Source organism: Brachyistius frenatus, unplaced genomic scaffold (genome assembly GCF_029030835.1).
Source record: "Brachyistius frenatus isolate BFR_SWC_R1_liver_20210118 unplaced genomic scaffold, ASM2903083v1 Contig_74, whole genome shotgun sequence".
Classification (NCBI taxonomy): domain Eukaryota; kingdom Metazoa; phylum Chordata; class Actinopteri; family Embiotocidae; genus Brachyistius; species Brachyistius frenatus.
The window spans coordinates 686,056-713,916 of NW_027210673.1; the positions used below are offsets into that span (position 1 = coordinate 686,056).

The 27,861-nt window shown below is 41.3% G+C and overlaps 1 protein-coding gene across 10 annotated transcripts in view; it reads right to left on the bottom strand.

Moving 5' to 3' along the window:
- Positions 1 to 27,861, bottom strand: part of tjp1b (tight junction protein 1b) — a 55,625-nt gene that overhangs the window by 16,795 nt on the left and 10,969 nt on the right. For 5 of the 10 annotated variants that reach the window (XM_069708170.1, XM_069708169.1, XM_069708168.1 and 2 more), the window contains exons 3-7: positions 1,688 to 1,744; positions 1,168 to 1,292; positions 948 to 1,050; positions 432 to 747; positions 4 to 110 (exon numbers count right to left, since the gene is read on the bottom strand). In XM_069708170.1, coding sequence (XP_069564271.1) covers positions 4 to 110; positions 432 to 747; positions 948 to 1,050; positions 1,168 to 1,292; positions 1,688 to 1,744 — 708 coding nt within the window. Of the gene's footprint in view, positions 1 to 3; positions 111 to 431; positions 748 to 947; positions 1,051 to 1,167; positions 1,293 to 1,687; positions 1,745 to 17,358; positions 17,493 to 17,691; positions 17,836 to 27,861 lie in introns of those variants that run through there. The other 5 variants (XM_069708171.1, XM_069708174.1, XM_069708165.1 and 2 more) reach the window with 3 other exon arrangements.

Sequence of the window (27,861 nt, forward strand, 5' to 3'; positions counted from 1 at the left end):
CACCTTCAGTACAACATCCCCCTCCTGGATGTTGCCATCCCTGGCTGCCAGGCTCTCAGGGGAAATGTCCTTGACAAAGATGTGGCTGGCCAGGCGCAGGCCATATTCTGCTTACAAAGTGAACGACAGCAACAAAGATGATGTTAGCACAGAGTTCACGTGACAACACCACACTGACTGCACTTTGCTGACAGCTGCTGCTCCCACTGGGATTAACGCCACTGATTAAAGAAGATTAATTGCTCTTTTACTTAGATTTCCTTGAGTTAACTTGGATTTCGCTGTGGCTGGCAAATTTTGTTTACTCTGGCTGTTAACCAGTGCTGATTTGGAGGTTGAATAAGGTTGTCTGGAAATAGTCAAGTGAACTGTGTTTTGTTCAAAACCCTGACTTCTTTTTTTTTTTTCATCCCCGACTTTGTGAGCCTCACCTTCATTTTTGCGGGACTTGACCAGCGTGACCTTGGCAGGACGTGGGGGCAGGTTGTGCGAGCGGCGGTCTGAGCGAGGGGAGAGGCTCCTCTCCCGCGAGCCGCTGCGTTCCCGTTCCCGGTCCCTTCGCCCGCTGCTCCGACCGCTGCGCCTTCCCATAGCCCCGCCCACACCGCTGTAAGCGCCACTGCGTCCGCTTCGCGTCTCGTATATCTCTTCATCGTAGCTGTCCTCCTCTTCATCGTGCTCCGACATAGTTTCCCTCTCCCCGAGGCGGCCCATGGGGACATGCACCTTCCTCTTCCGTCTGATTGTCTGACCGAAGGAAATGAAATATGAGATCAACCTGACAACCAGTCACTTTAGATGAATCAATCGCTCCCCCGAACACGTACATTTCTCCGACTAGTCAATAGTGAAACACATGGGAAACGTCTAAATGCTCCCGACTTTATTTCAAACAACTGGCCACCAAATGAGACGAATAGGATTCATAGTGGAACGCTGACACTTACAATTTTGGCAATTTTTCCACTTTTACGAAGCTGCTGGACAGCGTACGCGTGCTCCACGTTGTCCATGGAGACAGCGTTGACCATGACCACTCTGTCATTTTCCCTAGAGAGAAGAGACACCAAGAACAGACACGCTGGAGTCTTTCTGGAGCAGGCAGGGTAATTTAATACGAAAAACTCGCATTCTGTCCGGGCTGCCAATAACGCAACACAATCTTACTGCAGTAGGCCTTCTGCTGGGCCTCCTTTCAGCACATCCGAGATGACAATGGAGGTCTCGCCACTCTGAAAATGAGGGTTATCCCGACCTCCTGATATGGCTATCCCGAAGCCAAACCCCGGTGCCTGCACAGAGAGCCACAGATTGCAATGTTGATTTAGCTGTTTGTGTTTGTTTAGTGACATCCAGCACGTACACAGGTAGCTTAGTGGCTGTGTAGTTTGTGTGCAGAAAAGTGCACAAAACGCAGCATCAGCATTTTGGGTGTGCATGTTATTTAGAATCCATGGCCAAAACCGTGGGAGAGAATCATGTAGAAGAAAAACCCTGTGATAACTCTGCTGTTTTGTCTGTTCCACCTGCAACTATGTACACAGAGAGCACACTTCCTACGAGATGTGCTTCTAAAAAATAGGTGGGAAGAAATCTGTAGGGATGGAGAAAGAAAATGCAGCAGAACTATCAGGGTGGAGAGTTTGGAATAAGGACTGATTTTGACAAATATATAACTGATACCTACCCTGTGTAGTGTTACTGTGTGCTGTTCCCAAATGACTGTCTCCTCCATCGCTGCACTCTGAAAGACAGAAGAAATACAGTCTGTTAAAAACAAAAGGTCCAAAGTTCAGATCCAAGAGGCAAAATCAGGCGAGGACATAAGACAAATGTTTCTGTGCAAAATACCAAACAGCTCTGTTTTCAGTCTTTTTAGATGTTTGCCACACCAGGCAAATTTTTCAATTCATCACTCAGATTTTCCCCAAAAAACATTTTAAATTGACTCTCAAATGAGACAAAAGTAATTCGTCCAACTGATAAAAGCTGGAGGTGTAAACATTTCAGAGTTCAAGCCAATTTGTTCCTATAATAGATGCGAACAGCATCTCCATCAACTATGTATTTAACCTTTATCTATGTCTGCAGAAAAGGTCGCCCATCATCTTTTTTTAAATGAACAGTGGGTGTTATCTGTACAATCTAACTGGCTTTATAATGTGTGTAATGATGCCGTGTATCTATTTAACACTTCTGCAGCATGCGCAGCAAAAACTGATTATACAGATTTGAGGAAGTAGAGTGTAATGCTTTTAACCGTTTCCGTTTTAGGAACACCTGAGGAATATTGGTTCTTTTTCATTATTTGTATGACTCCTGCTTTGAAAATAAATGATGTGAGGAATGTCGTCACATAAACTGTCTAAGCACACACTGACAAATTTAGTAATAGATATGATTAGAGAAAAATAGCATTGACTTTTTTTCAACTTCTCTATGATAAATTCATGTTCTTGTGGAAGGAGTGGTACGCAGTGGCCGTGTTTCTGAGCTCTTTGCCAAAATCTAATCAGGATACAGACTGTCACGAGCCACGAGACATGTCGATGTGATTCACAGGTAGCAGTTTGTTTTGGTTGGTTTTAGCAGCCAATCAAACAAACCACACACAACTAACATACTCCTGTCAGACCGGAGAGAAGTTTCCTTTATAGTGGGACGGCAGTATGAGGTGCCATGTTTACAGTGCTTTGAATACAATACTTACAATAAAAAAAAATAATTAAAAAACCCCATTGCTTCATACAATGAAGTCACACTGACCGTAAGTGTTTGAGACTAAAGCACACCCTCAGTCACATTAACAACCAGAGGAGGAGGATAAGCTGAAGGTCGAGTCCTTCAGCTGTGCACTGTCCTCTTCCTCCCAGAGCTCGCTCCTTATATCATCGCTGCTTCTGTATCGTTCCACCTCCACTACAATCTCACGACACATTAGACATTCAATGACTGCGTATAAAATACTATCAGGTCCATCCCTTTGGGGCAAATTACAACCCACATCGCAGCGCCTGATGCAATAACCTCCATTTGTCATGTAAATTGATCCCAGGTCTGTGACCTTAATAGGTGAGACTATCACACATTTACCTCCTGCGTTGCTGGTAATTTCTTTGAAACATGAAACACTTACAGTACAACCACCTATGCAGAAAACGAAGATCGCGTTTTGAGGCACATTAAAAGGAGATTAATCTCTAAAAGCAGCATTAGTTCCAGTGCTTGGACCCTCTGCTGGCTTCACTTCTGGCAGCTTCAAACCCAAAACATCTAGCAAATGTCACTCCAGCTTCACACGCAAGATGAATATGTACCACATCAGAATGACAACCTGCTAATAGTATAACTATCAAGTCCCCAGATGGATAACAATGGCCAAATATTGGCAGAGCCAAAGTGAAAATATAAAAAAAATGGTTCCAAATTTGATGAAAAAAAAATTTCAGTTTTAGTTTTGCACAATAGAAAATCATTTAGAAACTCCATCGCTGTTCTGTTTATTGTTTTTCCACTTCAACACATCATCCCTCTGTCTGTTGCAACCTGTCGGCCAAGTGCCAAACAATAGCTGGCGTCTGGGAATACGGGCAGCTGAATAAATCGCCACAAGTGGCCCCAGACGTTCTCGGCTTGGCAGCAACAGTCACAAACGCCTCAAGCAGCTTGCGGTGGGACTCACACAAGGCGGGTGAACAAAGGTTTGAACAAGGGAACTCCCCCTGGCCTTTTACATTCAATACACTGCACTTGAGAGAAGGGAAGAAGAAAAAAAAAAAAAAGACATCTGAATATTAACAAGTCAGGTGATTTCTCACCGCAAAGTTTGCTCTTAAGGGAGGAGGATTTATGACCATGTCTACTCAATCAGCACCGTGAACTGCTGATGCAAACAACTTTAACATTATGTCTACATTTATAGACTGTTTGCACCTAAACTGATAAATTAGTGGAGATTTGTTTCTCGTTGATATTCCTACTTTCATGCATGCAGCATAACACAAACATGCACACACAAACATGTTTAGGCCTTGTGATGCAGTGTGGCTGCAAGAAATGTGAGTCAATGGTTTGAAAAAAATTGTATTAGAGAATGCTTATTATGCCCGGTTACATAAAAAGAAATCACCATAAAATTAATGAAATAGAAAATCCCATAAGGAGTAAAAATATAATGGGAGTAAAAAACTAAACAGGATTCTGGAGTAAAATAACAAAAACAGATTAAACAGGGTCCTGCAGCGTGCTTTGCTCTCTCACCCTCTTTCTCGCACGCATGCACCCGCACACGCACGCGCACCCGCACGCATACGCACACACACCTTTCACTTTGAAGGGATGTAATTTTGCTTTCTCCTCCTGCAGAGCTGGTTGCTCTGGTAACGGAGGGGGAACAGTGTGGTGTTGTTCAAGTGGCCTGACATTTTCAGGACGTGTCTGAAGGTTCCTATCAACTGTGGGAGGTTTTAAAAAAGACACGGCAGAATTAATTTTGAGACAAAAGCGAGTTCTTTTTTCCATTTCAGATGAGCACTACTTTTCTGTTGCTACAAGTACATTGTGAAGGCCACACCAGCAGCCACACAACCCATTTTAAAGTCAGTAACACAGGCTATCACACCTTAGATTCTTTGTAGTTTACATTTGTAGTTCATTTTGTCCTAGTTTAGTTTACTTTATCTAAACAAATATATGGCATGACATATAGTTTGTGTTTCATACGTCATACGGTATTTTGCCGTTTTGACAGCACATTAGTTGTCCAATGTAGCACGCACACTACTGTACAGTAATGTACTTTATCTGTAGTCAAGTTCTCTTAAGTTGTTCTCATTGTCATTTCTTGAGTTTCCAGTGCTGGGCTGCAGCTGCTGGAGGACATCTTGCAAGTTAAATACAGGAAGTAGCCAATCAGACTCCACCAAATGTCCACCACGTCAAAGGACGGAACAAACGTAAGTCCTACTGAAGATATTATATCTTTTGAATGTACTAGGTTTTGGTACATTTGGTTTGGATAACATCTAGATAAGTAGTTCCGCTGCATAGTGTGTTGTTTGTGCTTCCAAATGGTCTGTCCAGACATATATACAGTATGCGTGCCCTCGTGTGCAGTTTGTTAAATTGACATAACCTCAGTTGAGTTTTCTTGACCCGTGACTCCTCTCGCCTGCAGCTCGGTCCCTCACATACATCCAAACACAGTCTGCATGAATGACGTGATATTTGTCAAAACCAAGCACGTTGTTATTTTGTAGGAATTAACAAAGACACACAAGAAAACGTCCCTGTTCACACAACGTGTTGTCCCACAACCAAACCCTACTCTGAGCTGAAGACATTCATCTCAACAGGCAGGTAAAATTAAGAGGAACACAAACAAAGTAAGTGAACTGTGGAGACTCTACACTACTCCTGGGTACAGTTGGTAGTAAAGTCGCATCAGCAGTCAGTGACTGATGAATTTTAGTGGCACTGTTGTGTATGGCCTTTATGGCCACAAACAACTGGTGCCAAGAGGAGCTTCATGCCTCAAGCCGGAGCCAGGGCTGGCAGCCGCTCCACAGCGGAGACACACCATGTTGGTTGGGTCATGCTTGGGGGATTACAACTAGGCAACTTGGGAGCCAGCGCTTCAACACAGATGGACTTCAACACAGATGGATAACACAGCTGAGAAGGGAGAAAGGACAGAAAAGCTCTGGTCAAAAGGGACTGTGTTGAGTCAATATGCAAATGGTAAACAACATAATCATCAATAAGCCCAGTGTCGTTTTATTGCTCTGCAGAGGAAACTATTACATCGTGTCTGTTGAATAATGCTCAACCAATAGTCTTTAAGCTTTTAATTTCTACTTTAGGACTGCAACTGCAATGATTATTTTCATTATTGACAACAGAATATCTTCTTGTTTACACCATTTATCATTTGGTCTACAATCCAAAAATAGAGAAAAATGCCCAACCAAAATAACCAAAAGCCCAAAGTGACTTTTACAATTTTTTATTATAAAAAAACAATTTCCAAAATGCACATATATTCAGTGTGATCATATAATTCAGAAAAATAGATAATAATCACATTTGAGGAGCTGAAACCGGGGACTCGGCATTTTCAATTTAAACTTCTTAACAATAATTAAAATAGTTACAAATTAATTTTCTGTTGATTGACTGATAATTTTACCATCTAATTGTCTCCACTGTAAACAAAGTAATTATTCACTGGGTTAGCCTGAATTTTAATCTGCCGGACAACGAACTGCAGAAAGCATTTCTTTCAAAGTATGTATTTCTATGAGTACATTATTTGAAAGTTCATGGACATTTAAAGCTCAAATTACTTGTATTTGAGGATGGCACTTATATCTAGAAGGTATCTGTAGACCAATGAAACTAAAAATGGAGCAATGACAAACCTATAAATACTTGTGTAACCAGGTGGTCCAGTCTAAGGCCTCTATAAAAATACATTTTGTCGGCTGTTTGCAGACAAAATTTAAAGCCACTTTCGTTCTTGCAGTTCTTTTGAATTACCAAATCAATTTGGATGATTTTCATCAATTTTGAACAGAGAAAGAGGCTGATGTTTGGGGTTGTTTTCCAATCCACGCTTTTTCACTTCCTATACTCCGTGTTTAAAACCAAGAGAACAGTTGACACTCCTAAAATGTAAATTCATCTATTTACTGCATAAAATAAAACCCGAAGCAAGACAATATAAAAGATGACCGTCTGATCTTGGAGGGGGAAAAAAAAACAACATACATACGAGTCATCACAATCCTAACCTGACACGACCCATGAAAATGGAAGCCAAGCTAGGGTTTCATTTTGTATTCACTTTGGAGTATCATTAAAATTAAAGAGCGAAGGCTCCCCTACTCTCTGTTCAGCAGAAAAAAAATCATATTTCGTCTGAAGAGGGGACCGAGGCAGTATGGTAGGGTGTTCAATTGTGACTAAGAGAATAGATTTTGTGCTGTAGTGTGGTTTCGGGGAGCGGCAGAACCTTATTCAATTCTGACCGCTGTGGGGCCAGAGTGGCTAAAAATAGCTCTCATTAATTCTGCTGTTGTGATGCTGCAACAGAGTGATTTAAGGGAAACTTGCAGCATGAACACTGTAGAGCATTTAATAACCTCTTGTTTTAATAAACGCCACAGATCGACAGGAACAAACGACGCAATACTGCAAAGTAAACACATTCACTTTCTCTCTCGTGGCCATTTGTTGGATTTGTCTGTGAAGCAGGAGAAAAACCAAAGGTGGATCATTTTCATCCTGTGCAGTGACCAGGTAGAGACAATGTGGCTATTCAAATGTCAAAGAATTAAAATAGTAGATACTTGATGATGGGATACTCACGTTACAGTGATACTAAATTACATATTTGGTACTAAATTTAACTGATCCTTTTATTTATTAGCTGGAACTACTTAATAATATAACATGTCTTCCATTTGAGGCTATGGAAAACTTTTATTTGTATACATTTTACTTATAGTATCACTGTGAAATAACACATTTTTATCTGATTTGGGACTTAAATGAGCTTCCACACTCCAGCTACAGATGGACCCTCACATGCTCAGCAGCATTAAAGCTACATGATGCCGAGTCTCCTGCAGGACATTTGCTTGTGTTACAAGCATTGAATCCTACGAGGAATGACACTGACACAGACTACCACACCAGCAACGAACAAATTACTCAAAGTCAAAACAAGGATTTTATTTTTCCCCCCAGAACATTGTTCAAGTTGCACTGCGGCCAAAGACAGAAAACAACCACAGGATCACACTCCTCTGTGGCTGCTGGCAGTGAAGCAACAAAGAAGTAGAATAAGATGATTGATCATGTCAGAAAATGAAATCGATGTACTGACTGAATGCTGACAACTGCTAAAAGTCCCTCTGCCTCTGAGAACATAGTCAAATGCTAACGAGGGCACGTGCCTGAGCACCAGTCAGGGTTCGGGGGGTCCCCTGAGAGATAAGTGACACTCTGCCCATACAACATGGATAGGCACTGTAATGCGGACCTCTAACCGGGGGGCGGGAGGGGGGAGGGAGGAGGAGGCGGCGGGAGAGATGCAGCACTTCGAGTGATGCGAAGGTCAAGATATGAAAGCTATTAATTCTGACATAAAAGTTAATCACCAACCATCGCAGCCGTGAAACATGCATTCTTTAAAGGCTGCGGAGAAGCGGACTTCGCTTCCACCTCATCTGTTTGGGCTGTTGCATCAAGTATTCAGACGATCAGAGGTACTTACATCAGTTCATCCTGGTCACTACAGAGGACAAAGACAAAAGCAACTTCCAGCTACTCCTCAGTAAATCCGGCAGGAGATTCCTCCAGATGCACACCAACAGCCTCAGTGCATGACCGCACCAATCAGTGCTGGGAGGGACTCGCCCCCACCTCTGTCTTTTCGTAGCTCTGAAACCACAGAAATTACGACCACAGGTGAGGGGTTATGAAACACACCCCGCAGCTACACCCTAACGCTTCCTCTGCCCCGCATGGGTCTGTGTCCTCACCCAACATCTTCCTTCTAAACGTATCCGTCCCCCCAACTCTCTCCTTACACGCTCAGGGGATCGAAGCAAATCCCCTCCAGCTTGGCAACGATCTGTGTGGGATCTGCAGTTCCGCTACAGCATGGGACTCCTCTGTACTAGCGAACATCCATCCGCAGTGTAAACTGCTGTATCGGACTTAACCCTTGAGCTGCCGTGTTGAACCAGAGCACAATCCACCGATTCGCTCAGCATGTGGGACATTGTCACAACCCTCCTCCCAGGTGTGCTGCATTACATGCATAAATCATACTCTCGGTGTCAGTGGCATCCCACGAATGTTTAGCCGTCAGTTTGATGTCAGTAATCATAAACAATACGTGAGGACAATGTACTTTGTGTTGTCTTTAGCTGCGGTATCAAACACAAAAACAACCAGCATTTCATTTGACCTTTTCCCAAAGTACTGCTAAAATTAAGAGGTTGCTAACAAAGCAGATAAAATAAACAGAAAGGGAAATATGAGAGTTAAAGTCAGACTATGAGAAAAGCAAAGCAAATACAATCTCACACACAACGACAAAGGTTGCTCATGAATATCATTTAATGTCCTTTACCATGAATTTCTTTCATTCTTTTTTCACTCTACGAATCAGTTAAAATGGTTCTTTATTTTGTGTGCACATCTGTCAAAGTAGCTCACCAAGAACAACTTTTCAATTGATAATTGAACTCAGCAGCTTGTAAAGACAGAAGGAATTCAGTTCTAATTTATTATTCAGGAATGAACCTACTACATAGCAGTTTGAAATAAAAAGGCAAACACAACTAAGAACACTGGATTATCCAGTGAAATATATCTTTGGCTGTAATTACAAAAGCAGGATGCACAGCCAGTGTCGCTCATACGTCTGTATCTGTCTTTGGTACTTGCGAGTAATACTTTTACATTTGTTTTCATCAGCATTTCAAAACCTGCAAATTGATAAGATATTGAATCAAACCATCAGCTAGCTTGATGCGCCGGTAGCGCAGCACAATTCATCCAGTCGCGATAGCAATCGCGATGTAGCCTTTGAAACAACATGACCGTTTAATATGCGCTGTGCGCGGCCACAACCAGCTTGTCGAGACCAGTTGGAGATGGACATCAATGAGCAAGCTGACACTGAATTAAAAAAAAAAAAAAAAAAGACACAACCTCTACTGGCCTGTACAGTGTGAGCAGCGAACTTGAATGCGAGTGCAGTTTTGTTGTGTGCGAATGTGACATGATTTGAAAAATGCCAAACTCTTTTGACTCGTTTTAGCAAAGATCCATTTCCAAAACATTCAAGCACCAGCGACCCACTCTCCGGGGCACCGTAGTGCATGTTTACAGTACAGATTTATTGGCAAAAACCTTTCCTTGAAGATATATTAGAGAGAGTTTGTAGTTTTTGGACCTTTTTAATTCCAGTTTATCTTTGTACGCCTGAGTTAAGTACATAAAAACGATGAGCATTCTGTGCATTTTCCCCGTATTGTATTGCTGTCACCCAAAACTTATCAGAAAAATCCCATTATGACTTTTGACCACGTCGTGCCGCCTGACTGCGTTTTTGGAGATCTGGGATGAGTGCACAACGGCTCCTTGGCGAGCAGCTGCATGCTCTGAAGGCTATTTTCCACCGGTTCCGTCTGTCTGTCTCCGGCACGGCTGCCGTAGTGAATCGCCGTCATTAAGGTCAATGCTTCGTATCACACCGGCTGCGCCGCGGTCCGTCTCGCCAGCGTCCCGGAAGCGGCTCGCGAGTCTATTTGTGACGGAAGCCGCGTGGAGACAGCGGCAATCGCAACAGAGCAGATCGGCCGGGCAGGAAGTTTGTCGAGAAAATGAAATAAAACTCTAGAACAATTTTCAAAGTAAAACACCCATGTGCAAACTCCCGGTCATAAAAAAAACCCATCACTAACACTATCATCGCGGTCATTCAGTTTGGACAAGGAATGCGTTCTCCTCCTGCTACGGACGCGGTATGTGAAATAGTTACACAATAAATAGGAGGATTCATGTTTTTAATGACTAAAACACAGCATGCTGTATTAACTCTGTCTGTAGGCTGCAGCACAAAGTAGGAAATTACAACAATAACCATAAAACGGGACAAAAAAGTTTCACATTTACATACAATAGAAGCACAGAAATGAAGGAAACATGACCAAATAAGGAAGTAGGATAAAACGGGCGGACGAAACTCTCCTCGTCTGACACACCTCTGCTGAAATTTAAAGGACAGAACAAAAATCACATGACGTGACTCATCTTTAGCGGGTAGCACCCAGCTGAGCATACGTTTGAGGAGGAACTTAAAACGATTAAAACCTTTTTAGTTGTTTTTTTTTGCATTCTGCCCTCGGTGAATAGTTACAGTAGAGATGGACAGGAAATAAGGGAAAGAGAACATTGATGCTAGATGGGAGTGGAGCCTCGTTCTGGGCTGCTGAGAGTAACCCAGTAGGATGCTCCCTAACCATCAGACCTTTGACTCACCCTGTGGAGACATTTATGTGCACCGCTGGAGAAGAACAATCCAGCGTTTGTGGTTCACATACCATAGAAAAGCATTGAGAGGACACTGTAAGACAACTGGTCAGGAGTTGTTGCGTTTGTTTTCGTGGTTGAGTCATTGTACATTGTTAGGACTTGCATGCCACCTTTAAACACTGCATGGTTTCACAAACATGGGAATTCAACCTAAAGCAACCACAAGCATGTGGACGGAATGCCAACCACAAACTCTGAGACGTTCCCCGTTGTCTATGAGGAGCTCTATGTTCCCTCACCACCAACAGGAAATGCATGATGGAGTTGTTATTAAAGGATGGAGCTTGCCTTCGCTTTACAACACAACTCTTGCTCCAGGTCATCGAGAGAAAACAGGCGAGACCACAGCGACAGAGTCTCCTGAACTCTGTGGTGCTTCTACACTGTATCCGAGAATGAAACGGCAACATTTCACTGTACACTTCATCCTACTGGACTACACGAACCGAAGGTTACTCACATAAAGCTCAGGGTGCCATATGATGACATTACACTATAAACAATCTACTCAACCTCGTGCACTTAAACCTCCTTTACTGTTTGTCACCGACTGCTCGTTCTTTACCAAATCTCATGACATTTATGAGACTGTTATTGCAGATTGCTGTAAGCCCGTCGTTTGCATACCCCCATCTTTGTCTAGCAGCAGCGACCACTGACACGGACGCACTGTGTATCAGGACAAAGTAAATGGATGACTCAGCTGAGAACAGATTTACATGGTGTTACTGCAGATATGTTGGTGAGTGTGAATGATGAAATGCATCACATTGAAAAAATAAAGCAAATAAAACACAATGACAGGAGGGAAGACAAAAAAAAAAACAACCCACTCAGGTTTGCCAGCCTGCGATACTACAAAATCACAATCTTACATAGAGAAGCATTCAAAGTTGGACAGAATTCAGCACACATAAAGGTTCACATTTATAAAAGTAGTACAAATAACATACATCAGCACCGTAGGACATGGACTCACACCGAACCAAGGCCATGTGGATCATGAAAACCCGTTTATCAGTCTGACGATCAAGGTGGACGAGACTGGCAGACACTCGGTCACTCATGGCGAAGGGGCCGAGTTCAATTTACATCCGTCTCAGTGCAGCCTGAGATGGTGACAGATTCCACACATAGTCTCCACTAGCTTCTGATCTCAGGCCCCAAATTAATTATTTCCACATCTACCAGAAAAGGCACGTAAAGAACCTGAGCTGCTAATCGCTACAAGACAGCAGGTAGGTATATAAGGTTGAAGTGTCAGACAGCACCTGAGTGAGAGATGCTGCAAACCGCAACGTTTTTCATACACATGAACTGCAGTTCAATGACCTGCAGCAGATAGTTATTGTCACAACGTTAAGTCCCATGTTGTTACACCAGATAATACCAGGTTTGGTCTGAATTTGAACAGAGATGCCTGATGAAACTTGTCAACAGTTGGGTAGACATGAAAGCATTATTGCTGCAGTACTTTGAACGAACAATGATTGGGTTTCACATTTCAGAATGGAGACAGCCTGCAGGCAAATCTTATTGAACTTGCTAACCATTATGGCACACAGTCAACACTGTGTAATTAACACGTATTCAGATTAGTGTTTAGGCAGTATGATAATGAGCCGTTATTACAACATCAGCTGTCACAACATTGATGCTGTAACGAGTTGTGTATTTTCTATCAAACAGTGTAGTTCTGGTGCACATCCCTCAGATGAGACACATGTTGCTTCCTCAGAGGGGTGTTTTCTATCACCTCTCTGAATTTCTTGTGCTTTGCACCATATCTCCTAATACATGACACAAACCTAGTTCTGTTGTATGAAATAACATATTTGAAAGTAAAGTGGTGAGGCAGAGGTTCATGATTATATATAATTATGTCTTACATTTTTTCTGTTGTTTGTACTAATGTTTTTTCAGGATCCTAAAACTGATGTTTTTCGGGCCATTAGTTATTTTCGGGCTAGTGGAAATGACTGACTCAACATTGGCATTTAAGTTACTATAGTACACCTGTTAGCAAAATGTATTATTACTTCCCTAAAGAGCACTGGCAGATAATAATTGTTATTCATTTGAATGATGTCAAGTTTCCATATTCAGTCTTTTTTTAAGCTGTTTTAGGCCTTCACCAGTTCCTGGGGAAATATCGGTCTCTTTAGCTGCTTAATGCTCCACTATGTTCACCAGATAGTTACTACCTGTGTCTGTCTGCTATTTGGTGCTGAGCAGGTAGTATACAACGGGTTCTTACAGCTTTTTAGAGCTGCCTGCCCCAGTAAAGATGCAGCCAGGGACAAAAACACACAAGTATTGAGCTGAAACTTGGTGTAAAGCAACACCGTACGACATTATCACCCTGTGTCCACAGTCATGTAATACTTTATTGCAAAGTACACCAAACATAACTGCTTTTAGTAAAAAAAAATTATAATAATATATTTTTTTCTTAATAAAACTACACAATGGTTAACATAAAATATGAAACAAAGAAAAAATATTTTTATAGACCATTTTCCATGAAACAATATATTCTTAAATACAAACGGAAACTTTGATACTCACTCGCAGGAACAGTGTGTCAGTGTGAGTTAAGTCTATTTCCAGGCTCCACAGCTGGAGACAGTGATCGTAACCAGAGCCTGGGAGTGTCCTGAACACATGGACCAGGAAATCAGCTCCTGAACTCAATCAGCCCGGTGGACGCTATCAGTGCACCGCACAGAGCACACAGGAGGGCAGGAATGTGCTGATAAGCTGAGCCACTGACCTGCACCCGCCTCCTCTTCGTCAGTGATTGAAATGAGGACAAGGGAGCCAAAGAAAAACAATCATGATAACGGATGTTTCTGCACCACGAGGAGACTTTGCAAGCTTCTCCATCCTGATAATTTCACATCCTTTTCACACAAGGATTTATGATGGTCTTGATTTATACAGGGAAGCTTCTGTCTGACTGGAGCTTGAACCATAATGTAAACGTGCCGTTTGCTCACACCGAGACTTGATGTCGGACTTGAGCACTTGTACTATGGGAACATGGACTTTAATGACATGTCTTTAATAGGTGTTTTTTACGAAGTCTTAGTTGGCCATGTATCAAAGCAATGACCTTTCAACATCCACAGCACCTGTCAATCAACTGTCCAGCCACTCGCATCATCTCCAAAATCTAGCCGAAATTTGATGTCATGCGGAGTTCTGTAAGAAAGACAGGATTACAATAATTTAAAGCCTGATCCACTGAGCGTTACTGATCAGGCCTTTCAGTACGTGTAATGCAGTCTACTTTTGAATTATGTTTTGTCGTGGATACAAAAACGCAAAAAATATGTGAGTTTTTTGTGTAAAATTGTGGGAATTCAAAAAAATTGCAAGTTGATAAAGAAAAATGCAATTTTTTTTAAAGCACTACTTGATAAAGGAATAAATATGTAATCACTTCTTATAATAATCATGCTGCACATCACAGAAATATTTTAGTTTGAATCTTTTTTTTTTTTTTTACTATTTATTGAACTTGAAGAACAATAGGGCTAAAAACTACAAAAAAAACTCATAAAAGTGACGCAGCTTTACAGAACAGACAGTCTGTGACCGAATATAGAATAAGACGACTACATCAGCTGTCAAGAGCTTTAGATGCTGTTTAATTCAACACAGATCTACTGTATGCACAAAAACAAAGTGCAGTCTTTTACAACTTGACGTCTGGATAAATTTTCAGTAGTATACAGTAATATGTAATCACTTCTTTTGATAATAAGCATTTCATTAGAATTTTTTTTTATTGTGAAGGCCACATTTTCCTCAATCCCTGCCAATTCAGTTTTTTCCACTTGTTTCCCGAGTTTGTTTTGGTGAGGAGATGAAAGGAGGAGAACTGTGCTGATTGTAAATGATGAGTAATTTGTGTTAATAAAGCGAGTTTTGTCTGAAAAGACTCACTTTATGCCGTAATAGTTTCAGCACAGCTTCTGCTGACGGCATTTTCTGTGCAGGAATTCAAAATAATTGCAAGCTCTCGCAAATATTGCACAGTTTGATTGAATTTGCGTTTATTGCAATCACGATGGCAATTTCCTGGAGGGACTGGTCAACACATCACATTTATACGCTCTTATTAGTGTGTCTGTTGTCATCAGTAAATGGATAAACCCCTAATTCCTGACAGTTTCTATAAATACACAGGATTACAAAGCTGCAGTAAAATTTTACTTAAGTAGGCAAAATATCCGATCCATTTGTCCTTCCAAAACCACAGTGACTCAGATGACTGCCGCTCCCATGACAGCTTAGGGCAACATGATTTACAGGCCAACATGTATGTATGCCCTTGAGAAGCTAGATATTTTCTCCTTATGTGACATGTTTGCCTGACTCATTCCCTGCACAACTCTGCCATATGAATTATTTGGAGGGAAAAATACCCAATTCAAGTGTGCAATATAACATCTAATGGTTGCTAAATATAATTTGTAATGTGCCTCTCTCACTTTATTTGACAAATCTAATCTGGCTGCAGTTTCATGTAACCTCAGAGTGACACCAGTGATGACACATTTTAAAGAGTCAGGTCAAAAGGGAGTCCATTTCTAAGATGTGAAGTAATGAATCATTATACTTCCATTGAAAGACCTTCCAATCATGTACGTTATAGTGTAATTTCACTGCAGTCATTATTTTTTTGGTGTGTGCGAGCTGCCTTTAAATTCAAAGCCTGTTATCCAAAATAAGATCACCACTCCAATAAATTGTGAGAACAACCTGACTGGAGCAAAGCAATAACAACAAAATCAGGGGTGGAAGAAGTACTCAGATCTTTTACTTAAGTAAAGGTAGCAATACCACTATGAAAATAAAGCTCAAGAGCAAATGGAAGTACAAAAGTACTGTAATCAAAATGTACTTAAGTTAAGTATTCAGTCGGCAAAATAGCCCAATTTAAAGTGTTTTACGTATCATATACTAATTACTGGAGGGCATGTACATGTGAGCAGCATCTTTCTGTTGTCAATGTAAAGATAATTTGTACATTGTACATATTGCTGAATAGTCTTGATATATATTACAAACCGATATTGTTTATGTATAAAATATTGATCTGAAGAAGAACTAGAGCGGTGAAATTAATGCAGTGGGGTAAAAAGGTACATTATTTACCTCTGAAATGTAGTGAAGTGGAAGTATAAAGTAGCTTCAAATGAAAATAGTTTAGTAAAGTACAAGCACTCCTAAATTGTACTAAAGAACAGTACTTGAGTAAATATTCTTAGTTAAATTCCACCACTGAGCAAAATTTATCAACAGAAAATATATCAGTAAATATTTGTGATACTTTTTCACTAAAAACAATCTATTTAGTTTCACGATACGTTGGTCAACCAGACAGCTGCTCATTTCCACAGCAGTCAAAATAGCTCCGCAAGCTGCACTACTTATATGTTAAAGAGATTGATTCAGAAATTCGAGCTGAATCGCAATGTTGTCATAACCAAAACCTCTGATATCATCAAGTCAGACCCCGATTCTCATGTTTTAATTTTGAGCTCAGGGATTTACACGCTAAACTTCTGCACATCAGATAAGAAGCATAATCTGTCCACGTCTGAGCCGGAGTTGACTGCAAATGTGAAATGTGCGACACAGAACAATATTCAACACGACTGTCCATTATGATCAATATTCAACACGACTGTCCATTATGATCAATATTCAACAGGTGACGACAGCTGTTATCCGTCCAGCTGTTATCCGTCCAGCTGTTGGTATGAAAATAAACACAGTGACACGGTGAACACGCACGAGTCCAACAGGAGTCCACAGCGAAGCCCCCCCACAGACAGCAGACATGACGGCGCATTATTATGACAGTCCTATGGTGATCCTGTTCAGATACCGGGACATGAGACATGAGACATGAGACAAAGTATTCAGTGCCCCCCCCCCCCAACTAAAACCAGCTAACAAGCTAACATTAGCCAGCTGGTACCTTAGTTTAACTAAACGGAAACATCCAAACAAGAGGAGCGACCTTATCTAGAAACACCCGATGCCATATTTCTAGCAGCTGACTTCATGTTACCCCTCCCTTCGTCGTCGTCCCCCCCCGTACAGCCTGACACTTGATAAATCTGTTGCCCCCTTTATACCCTCTTGGTCAAATCACCCCCCTCCTTTTTTAGCTGGCCGACATTTTGTTCCAACAACTAGCTCCTCGGAGCTAACGTTACCTGGACTCACTTCACGAGCCGTCCCGCCCGATGACAGCTCCAACACGAGGCGTCTCGTGGCTTAATGTTTGTCGCTCGTTGCGAGCTCCAACAAATAATAAGACAACGAACCCTCGTCGGTCATCACCGAAACGATGACGACAACACGTCGGGCAACGAGCTAAGCACTTTAGCATAGCGCGCGCGGATGCAGTTTGCTAGCGGTGAGGTAGCTAGGTTACCTCGGCTCGCGCCGTGGTCGCTCGCTCGTGCCCGCAGGAGGACAAACATCCGCTCAGAGAGAAAAACCCCACGCGCCCACACAACTCATTCAAGGATAAAAAAAACAAAAAAAAACATTCACCTGAGCAAAAGCAACGGTCCTCGCTGCTCGCTTGTGAAAATCTTGCAGTAAAAGGAAAAAAAAGGGTCTTCCTGGTGAGGCTCCAGAGCAGCAGCAGCCGCCGCACTGCAATGGCAGGCAGTGGATGAAGCCGTCCTTCTCCCCCCCTCGGTGCGCTCACACTTCGGCTGCCTTCTCCGCCGCGGTGACAGTGACAGGTTTGCCTGGAAGAAACCATTCCGGTTTGTCCACCGGGTTTGGGGAGGGGGGGGAAGGAGGAGGAGAGGAGGGATGCAGAGAGGCTGGCCGCAGCAGCAGCAGCAGCTATCCCGCAGCATCAAGCGCCATCCCAGCGAGGGGAAGACACGGTCGACGGAGAGGGAGAAAATACACCGACGGAGCCTCATCCGTTCCCGCTGAACATATCTGTGCCCCCGCTTTAAAATGGAGTAATGGATGCGACTGTTCGTTATGTCACTGATTTCAATACATAGATTAATAAAGAAAAAACATCGTGCCTGAAAAATTCTCGCTAATCCTTTAATATTATAATTATCTCAGAGGTCCTATTATATGTTTAAAAGTTTTAACAGTTGCTACAGGATTACTACAATGCCTTTTGAATACATAACCATAGTTTAGATAATGATCTAGGCTATTTTAAATGTAGGCCTGTGGATCGGTGGCAGGAATAAATATATGGTATTTATCTTGCCATGTAACCCAGAACAACATCTACATCTATTGGTGTTTTTTTGTGTTGGTGTTGATTGGTTGATCAGAAAATGAATTAGATTCCATGACGGCTAAATCTCAACATGGATTTTGATTTTTTTTTTACCAACCATTTTTAAATATCCATAAAAACCTCAGAAGTGTGTATTTAACAGAAAACACCTGTTTCCGATAACCCGGAGTAGCAAAACCTTCACAAGACCAAACCAAAAACAGTTATTAATGTATTGAACTTTGTAGGGGCCATCAACAATAACTCCCTCTTCCACCACAATACTTCTACAGGTAAGCTGCAGGAGCTTTCTGCACAGGAACCATTGTTAATAAAAAAAAAAAAAAAAGCCTTTGCTGCATATTCGGCAATGAGTTTCACAGAGAGCTCATAAATCAAATAAAAGAGCTATTGACAGCAGCATTTGCCCTCATGCACCTAAAAAAAGGAGGTGTTTAAAATTGTTCTTTATCTGATCATTTTAGCTGTATTTGATGATGTAATATTTGCCAAGCAAGTGCTGCAGTATTGACTTCTTAGTGTTTAAACCAAGACTTTCCACAATACTTTTAAATCAGTTTCACAAAGCATACAGTATTGTTTTTTTTCTTCTTTTTACTACTGTAAACATTCAACGGTAAGAAAGAATAGATATTCTTTCAATACACCTACAACCTCACCTCCAGATCCATATCATCTACTTTAAATCCCAATGTAAAAGAAAAAAAATATGAGACCAGATCATTCTCATGTTAAGCAGACCTTAGTATTGATTAGACTGATTGAATTTAAAAAAAAAGAAATTGTGGTTTGATTGATTAGGTGTCCTTCAAAATGAAGTACTGGACCACTATGTGGTTTATCCCTCATGTCTTTCTGCATAAATGTGTCAATGTGTGTATGTGCATGATTGGAAAAACAACTATATATTTCCAAATGATAACTATTTGCAAAATATGCTTTCAAGGATGAAGATTAAAGTCCTTCCACGTGGAAGGTACTTTACATTGATGTTATATTGTTTTGCATACAAAATATGTTATCGGGAAATCTATTTGGATATCACTTTTAACATCAGCAAACATAAACTTTTTTTATTTTATTTATTTATTTCACTTTGTTAATCCCCGAGGGGAAATTTCTTCCTTTTATAGGGAAAGCTGAGGTAGGTTACTTAAGTAGTAATGACATGCTGCAGAAATCCATTTAAAATGCAGAGGATAGAATTAAAATCCACCCCACAGTCACGATGCTCAATACTCCTTCCCATGGGGCATACAGATTTAATCAATATACAGTAGAATGTAAATTGTGCACTGCACCAAACTCCACTCTTAAGACTCTATCGCATGCACTTTAGTTTTTGTGCTGGCTTTTCCAGAAGTACCCAGTTCTCTGCAGCAGCTTGTGTTGTGCATTTTATCACTTTGAGATTGTGTGACCGTTCTTGTCACCTCTACCTCTGGCACTAATGAGCAAAGGAGAAGATAGGAGCTGAATATAATGCTGGAGGAACACAGAGGTCCTGCAATGCTGCTGACGTAAGGAGATTGCTGCAGATTCCATTGGAGGATCGGAGGGGGAAGGGGGCGGGGGCGTCTTGAATGGAAGAAAGCGAGTTGCCCAAGGTCATGAGAATTAAATAAACAAGGACAGTCACAGATATCCCGTGGACAAACAAAATATGATGAACGACAGTTATGAACAGCGAAATATAAAGGAAACTTGGAGAACAGTAAATGCATTTGTGACCTGCACCTCCTCAGTTTTTTTTTGGACGATGATAATGGCCAAATGTTTTGCAGTATGTTAGGACAACATATGTCACTGCGAATGACTAATGACAAGATGATGGCAGTTGTCATCATTAGTTATCATCATGTATTACAATATTAAAACTGGCCAAAGTCTTTAAGCAGAAAAAAAATCTATCAAACCCCACTGGAAGTGCATGAATGTAAACTTTTTTTTAACCATCTGCACTTCTGATTGAAGTGGCTTTGATGTGAGCTTAGGCTACTTAATGTATCTCTGTTGAAGCCCTTGAAATGCCCTCTGTTATTGCTATGACAGTGTTTGCATCACTGGCTCCATCCGCACAGAGGGAGTTTCACATGCCGTGCAACAGAATAGTGCAGCTTCTCTCTCCCATCAGCACATTTAGAAAAACAGACAGGATCCAAACCAGAGTATGACTGCAGGAACAAATCACACGAGTGGAAAGGCAAATTGGAAATTCACAGCAGGTTGGCTTTTAGAGTGCACTGCCCCTGATGGCGAGTGAGTCACCTCTCAGCTGTACAGGTCAGGAAAACAGCCTACTAAGCAAAGGCTGGCGTGGCTATCTATGAGCTGTAATGTCTGCAGCTCTCGAATGACATGACAGACATTAAACATAGCACTGCAGCAAAGTAAAATAAATGCATTTGTCCAATAGGAGGGTAAGAAAAAATATGATATGCGACACCATGTTGCCAAAGTTGTAAAATGATATGCAAAACTTTGTGCTTTTTATCTTGTTATCTAGAGGTTGGTTTTACAAATTGGAGTACATCAATGTAATCCCATAATGAAGTGAGCTGGCGACTGTACAAGGGCTTGTATTTCTCCGATTTTTGTGTTGTTCTCTGTCAGTATCACTGACCTCTAGCATGTGAAAGCAGCACATCGACTTGACAGCCAACATATAAATTCAGCACAGTAAGGTTTCATAATGCCACGAGATTACGTTGAGCAGGAAACACATTCAGAGCTGAAGAGAGAGAGACACAGGGGTTCATGATCTAGCAAGTGTGAGACATCTTGTAAAGTCAGCGGTTTAAAAAAAAAAAAACACCTATCAAATAGTGCTTTATGGAAGAATGAAGTGTGACCTCGGTAAAGCAGAACTGAGAATGTACAGCAATAAAATCCAGCTGAAACATGCAGGAGACCAAATTTGGCTGCAGCCTCCTGGTCTCTGTTCAGCTTAGTAGCAGCTGATTTTACAGTTTGTGTTTGTACTGACTGTCCCATTTAATAAGATATATTTCATCTTTCATCTGGAGTATAACATTTAGATTCTATATCCAAACACAGAAATCAATTATGATGACGATGATGAAAAAGCCGCCTTTGCTGTTTGGGCTTTTGTGTACCCAGCTTTTATGTGAGGACGAACAGCAGAATCTGAAAATGACTCATTTGGTTATTTGTGGTTTGTGTCCTTGTAGTTAAAATGCAATTAATGGCTTACATATTTTTAATCACAGTTTTTGTGTCCACTGGCTGTCAGGGGATATGTCTTTGTGCTACTCTGGCTGCAGGATCTGCTGCAATGAAGCAACTCAACCAATTTAATAATGAAATTGACAAGTATCACTAAAGAAAGGTAACCAAATCATTTCAGTCTCATAATTACGTGCACAATATTTATCTGTGGAAAATTTGTCCTTGCATTCCTGTACATTACTGGACTGTGTAAAAAATGTTACTCCAGGAAATACTCTTTTACACAAGTGTCTTATTTTTGTAAACTCACACTTTAAAAGCAGGCATCTCATAAAATGGTTAAAGGGACATAATGGTGTTGAGCCACAGGCAGTAAAAGTGAGATAAACACCATCTGACACTTTGGACATTCTGTGATTGACAAAGCCCAAATCTGGATTTACAGATTCATGAAATTCAAAGCCAAAATCACAACCCATGTACAGCGAGGAAATACATTTTTTTTTTAAGATTCTCCAAATGAACCTTTAATCTCTGTCTCATTTTCCCACCAACAGCTGAGAGCTCAGACATATCAGGTGACATGAAATGGCCTCACATCCCCGGGCCTGTGGATCATGTGACAACATCCAAATCCTCTCTGGATCAAACTACAGCATCATGTACAGTAGCGAAGAAGCAATCACCTAAGTATGTTTATCCCAGGAGGGAAGCACAAATGCTAATATAGATGAACAATTCCAATCAGTTAATGTGGATGCACGTTATGACAAGGAGGTTTTTAGCAGACAACTGGTGAGTTCAATTATTTTTGTCTTTGAGCAAGCCCTCATCACAGATTGCAGTGCTAACCATGCGGCGGATTTCCTTGAGGGGAATAAAACTTTTAAAGCAGCCGATTCCTAATCAGGTTCTGTTGACAGCTGGAAATGGCAGTGACAGAATCATTTTCTATGTTAATTAACAAGAAATACTCTTTTTACAAAAGTTCAGGGAGAACTGCTGATCTAAAACCTACCATGTTGTTCAAAAAACATGTTATAATAACTAATTCAGGCACAGTGTGACCCATTATGTGAACTACCACTTAAACTTAAATTAATGAGGATGCTTTAATTATTTTATTTTACAACAACCAACAACTCTCCATTATGTTGGATTCATAAGAGGTTGTCTATTCATGGCTTAGTCCTAAGAGAAAACCCCAGCTCAGGATGAAAGTAAAGCAATTAGAGGCCTTGGTGGTCTGAGATCAGGTGCTCCCTTTGGACCAGAGCGAAGGGGCATTGTGGAGGGCAGTTGATAGGGGTAACAAAGACAGGAGGAAAAAGGGAGAAAAATCACCTGGGAGTAATTTACCGCACTGCGGAAACAAGCCATACAAAACTATAAATCTCCTCTGCTTTTCAATTCTACTGGAAATTATTTTTTTTATCACAACAGGTTGACTCAATGATAAATCCTTGGAGAAATAAAATAACAAGGCACAATAACTTACAGATTGAATAGTACAAGGTCGCCCCTGGTGCATTTAATCACATGAGCAAGAGGTTAAACTGTATGTTTCCCTCCTTGGCCTCACCAACCACATGAGCATCAATTGAGATTAAACCAACAACTCTTCCCCTTGTTGTGGCTGCACTGCTCACCATTTGTAATCATAATCTGTATTTTATTTTTTTTATTTTTTTTTATCACCACATATAAAAGCTAAACATTCATCCAAACCCAACATCCCAATAGCACATCCCACCCCCCTCCTTTCTCTGTTGAGTCAGCTATGCAAAAATGGTTGTTTCACTGTGTTCCTGCACGTTTAGGTAGTAAAACTCTGCCCTCTGCAGGACTTCAGCTGAACACGATTCATCTGTGTCAAGCCCGAACGTGTCAAACGTTGCAAGAGGAAATCTATATGAAGAATTATTTATGGTGGCGTGAATGCAAGCGTGAGGACAATGGTTCTGCGTGATTTCAACCCCTGCTGGCTGATGATGCACGCACGAACTGATGCAGGGATTTACAAGGAGTTGGGGTTTTTCACCCACGGGTCCACCGTGATGGGATGCTCCTAAATCTAAACAGCATATGGTGCCTCCCTGGGCATCAGCACACATCTTACATGTCCAACAACATGGCAGGCTGCATGACACACACACACACACACACACACACACACACACACACACACACACACACACACACACACACACACACACACACACACACACACACACACACACACACACACACACACACACACACACACACACACAAACATCACGTAGCTGACACACAAAATGTACTCACACTTTATATTTTAATGCATTTTTAAACACTGCTAAATTTAATATTTAAATGAACTGAATTACAGCACTATTACTGATAAGAATAAAGCTGAAATAGTCATTCAGTTCATTTACAATTAATTAAAAAGTAAGTATCTTTGCAATCAATTAGTGAAGTCCTTTTAGAAGAAAAAAAGCAAAAAACTTGCTGGTGGTTCCTTAGGATAGGAGTTTTTCTTATTTTATCAAACTGAATATTTTTGGGTTAATCAATTATGGGCATTTTCTTTAACCTTTTTATAACATTTTACAAACGAAATTATTCATCAGGTAATAAAAGAAAGCAATCATTAGATTGATGCTGGAAATAAATGTTATGTCCAAAAATATGTCCACTACTAGATATTATTATGCTACTAGATATTATTATGCTATATATATATATATATATAAATGCAAAATATCACCTCCAGAAAAACAGCATGTGTTCATCTCATGATAATCAATCCACAGTGAATGTAATCTCCGGAGCGTCCACAACTGTGAGCATGAAACCTTGTGATTGATTAAGTTGTCTTAGGACAACCTTCCTAATCTTTCATTCTTCATGTTTGACTTCCCCACCATGGCCACCATCTTGATTCCTACCAACATTACATCATCCTGCTCTGGTTGTCCTTCACTTGACCCCACACTCAAGTGCTCAAATGAGGGGAATAACATGAACTTCAAGCCCTCCTTAAAAATAAGCCAAAATTATAATGAAAGGCTGTTATTGTGGTATTAATAGACAGGGACTATATTTTTGGAATGGAAAATATTGTATGTGATGTTGGTTGAAGGGCTACATTTTCACTAATCCTCTGCTGCAGATGGTGCTTACTGTCCAGGTCTCTCCTCATGTCATAAATCATGCCGGAAAGTCAATAGAGTTTTTGGATTTATGTGGATTTGAGTCTTCTCTCTTGAGATGATTTGTTGTAGACGAGGGACACGAGCCCGACCATAAAAACAATTCAGAGAAACAAGCCGTTTTCTTTAAATCGTCCACTGACAACCAAGGACTCTGCTGTTTTGCCCTGCGTCCTTTAGTGAATGAATAAGAGGATATTGGATTCAGGTACATCACTGAGAACTATGATAAACCCATTCAGTGTGTATTGACCTATAAAAACAATATAATGCTGAACATTAAACATATAATAATTAATTAATGGTAATAAATGCACATCTTAATTTGTCAAGTTCCATTGTTTTTGTGAAAGAAAATGACAGCTGCAGTGTCACCGTATTGCTACAAGATGTGTGCCATGGTGGTACTAAATACACACAGTGCAAAGGGCCTACAGTGACCCACCATATGTCCCATCACAGGACACATGGGCAGGCCTTGTTCCTGAGTCACAGCCTCCAGAAATGTGCTCAACATCTGCCATCCCCACCATGCAGCCTGTGGGGATCACACATCCAACCTTCACAAGCATCACGCATGGTCAGCTCCACCTCCGTGTCACACACAACCCCCCCAATCACCTCGAGCCACCCACCTAAAGGACAAATAAAAAATAAAAAAATCATCCACTCAACTCTGTTCTTACATAACAAACCTGTCTCTCTGAGAGAAAATCAGCTGCTCCAATCACAATGCCTCCTCTCACCCCCCCTTCTCCTCCTTCCAATATGGCCTCCGACAGTGCTAGTCGTGATAAATCTCCTGCGCCCACCCCCAGAACGCTGCTCCACCCGCCTCCTCTTTCTCTTTCCACAGCCCTTGTGGTGTGTCCCACTCAGGTGCGGCCCTCCGCACCCACCCTCGTGCAGCTCTACGCCTTCATCACACGGGACCAATCTCCCTCTAACGGACCCTGAATATGCAAATTGGTTAATTCAGCTGCAGTTGCTCTCCGTAAATGCATCTGCAGCAATTTCGTAAGACTGAGCAGCGAATAAATGCTTACACTGGGTCTTTTTTGGTGGTGGTTAGGGGGGAGTGCCTCTGTCCACGGCATATTGCAGCCAAGGATGGGATTTTAAGAGTGGAACGGGGCTAGCAGAACTAATAAGAGATTAAGACTTCGACCAAAGCAAACCTCAGGCCCAGCTGGTGACTGATCCTGATCGGTTAAGGAGTAATTAATTTAATTGTGCTTTTCATCTTGGCTTAGCTGCATATGCTCCTGCTGATACAGTTTTAGCTTCTCTGCAGCTCACCTGGTTATAGCCTCTGCAGCAAACATTCCTTTAACATTTTCCAAAACAGCTGAGAGTGCAGGAAAAACACTGCATTAAAAACAGATCTTTCTCAAAATCAAGGTACTTGAAACAGCAACCTCAGTATAACATCCACACTGCACCAAAACTACATCTGTGTGTAAGAGATGATTTCATCCATTGTCACTATGAAACATAACACACACAAAAATGAGCCACCTTCAGAATAATGCCAACATTGATCCGTTAAAAACACACACAGCATAGAAGGCCAATCCCCCAGAAAGTTGAGAGTTTACTAATTCATACCATCAGTCCTTGAGGATGACAAAGAAAAGCCACAAAGTGGTTGTATACCAGAGATTAGTTTTGCAAATGATAAAGAGAATACGATTTTGTGTGATACAAGAACAAATGCACCAAACACATATCTCTAAAGCAGTAAAGAAAATAGTGTAAACGCTGCTGCTTTGAAATAGGACTAAGTGTTGATGAACACAGAAAAATAACTCCTGCTATACACAAAGGCATTAGGTGGCATAAAAGACTGTAGTTAACCCCCCCCTCTCCATCTCTGTTGTGCTTTCTGCAGCCTTAGCACTAAAATCTGATTCAAGCTTTCTGTGAACAAGTGTGCTGCTTGCCAACACAAATGACAGCGGGGGTGGGCCAGGCGCCAAAGTCCTCCCCTGACTATCAAGAGAGAAAAGCAATCAAAAGAAGCAATCAATATAAACAAAGTCTTAACTACTATTGATTATTTAGCTCTACACTGATGGGCAATGATAGTTATGGACCTAAATTCATACACTCAGTTGATTAATATCTTCACTTGTCTGTTGAAACAGACAATCAGGCAGGATTTTTTTCTGTTAGAAATGACTCAGGTGGCTCAGTTGCAGTGTTGTGTCTGTTGTGACATTTCAGGATGCACTGGAAACTGCTCCTCAGCTCAGCATCCTGCAGTCTCATCACTCACTGTAAGGCGGACCGTTACTTCCATCAGCTGCATTTGAGTTTGGGCAAGTCAGCAAGTTTTCCTCTAGTGCACACACAGCCTGTACAAAAGAAATATGCCGCGGAAAGGACAGGAGCCCTGAGCGGAGCTCTCATTCTCCGGTGAGATAGTGGCCTCCTGAGTCGTTTGAAGCTTTCTCTGAGTGGCAGGCCATAAAGACAAATGACCGCAATGTGGTAAGTCACTCTCTGTGACTTACAGAGCTGGGCTGCATATGAGAATACAGTGACACCACACTGAATTTTCCATTCAGATGAAGGCTTACGTTGGTTGCGCATGGCTCAAAATCAAGGCCACCACTAATCTGTCAATTACAGCCTAAAAGCTTCCACCATATCACCGCCAGGTTCATTGGATGGAAACTGAATGTTGATTGTGTAATTACTTTTTGAATGTAGATCTTTTGTCCAGTCAATCGTGACAATTTATTCTTTTGACTGAGACAGTAACTGATGTGTGCTGCCAAACTCTCTGTGCTTTGGAGTTTTCACTGGTTTTAGCCGTGGTAGTGATTTGGCTTTAGGGATGGCAATGTCTGTTGATCAGCTGGTCTACCACTTACACTGAAATATGTTGACTACTGCATGAATTGTCTTGAAATTGTACAGAAAATGAATCTTACAGTATTGATTCAGGTGCCAAAGGCAGCAGGTAGACAATTTTGCTTTTCAGCATATTAAAGTTTCTCAGCTACTAGATGGAGTAAAACTTTAAAGGGACATTTAACACATATCACCAGA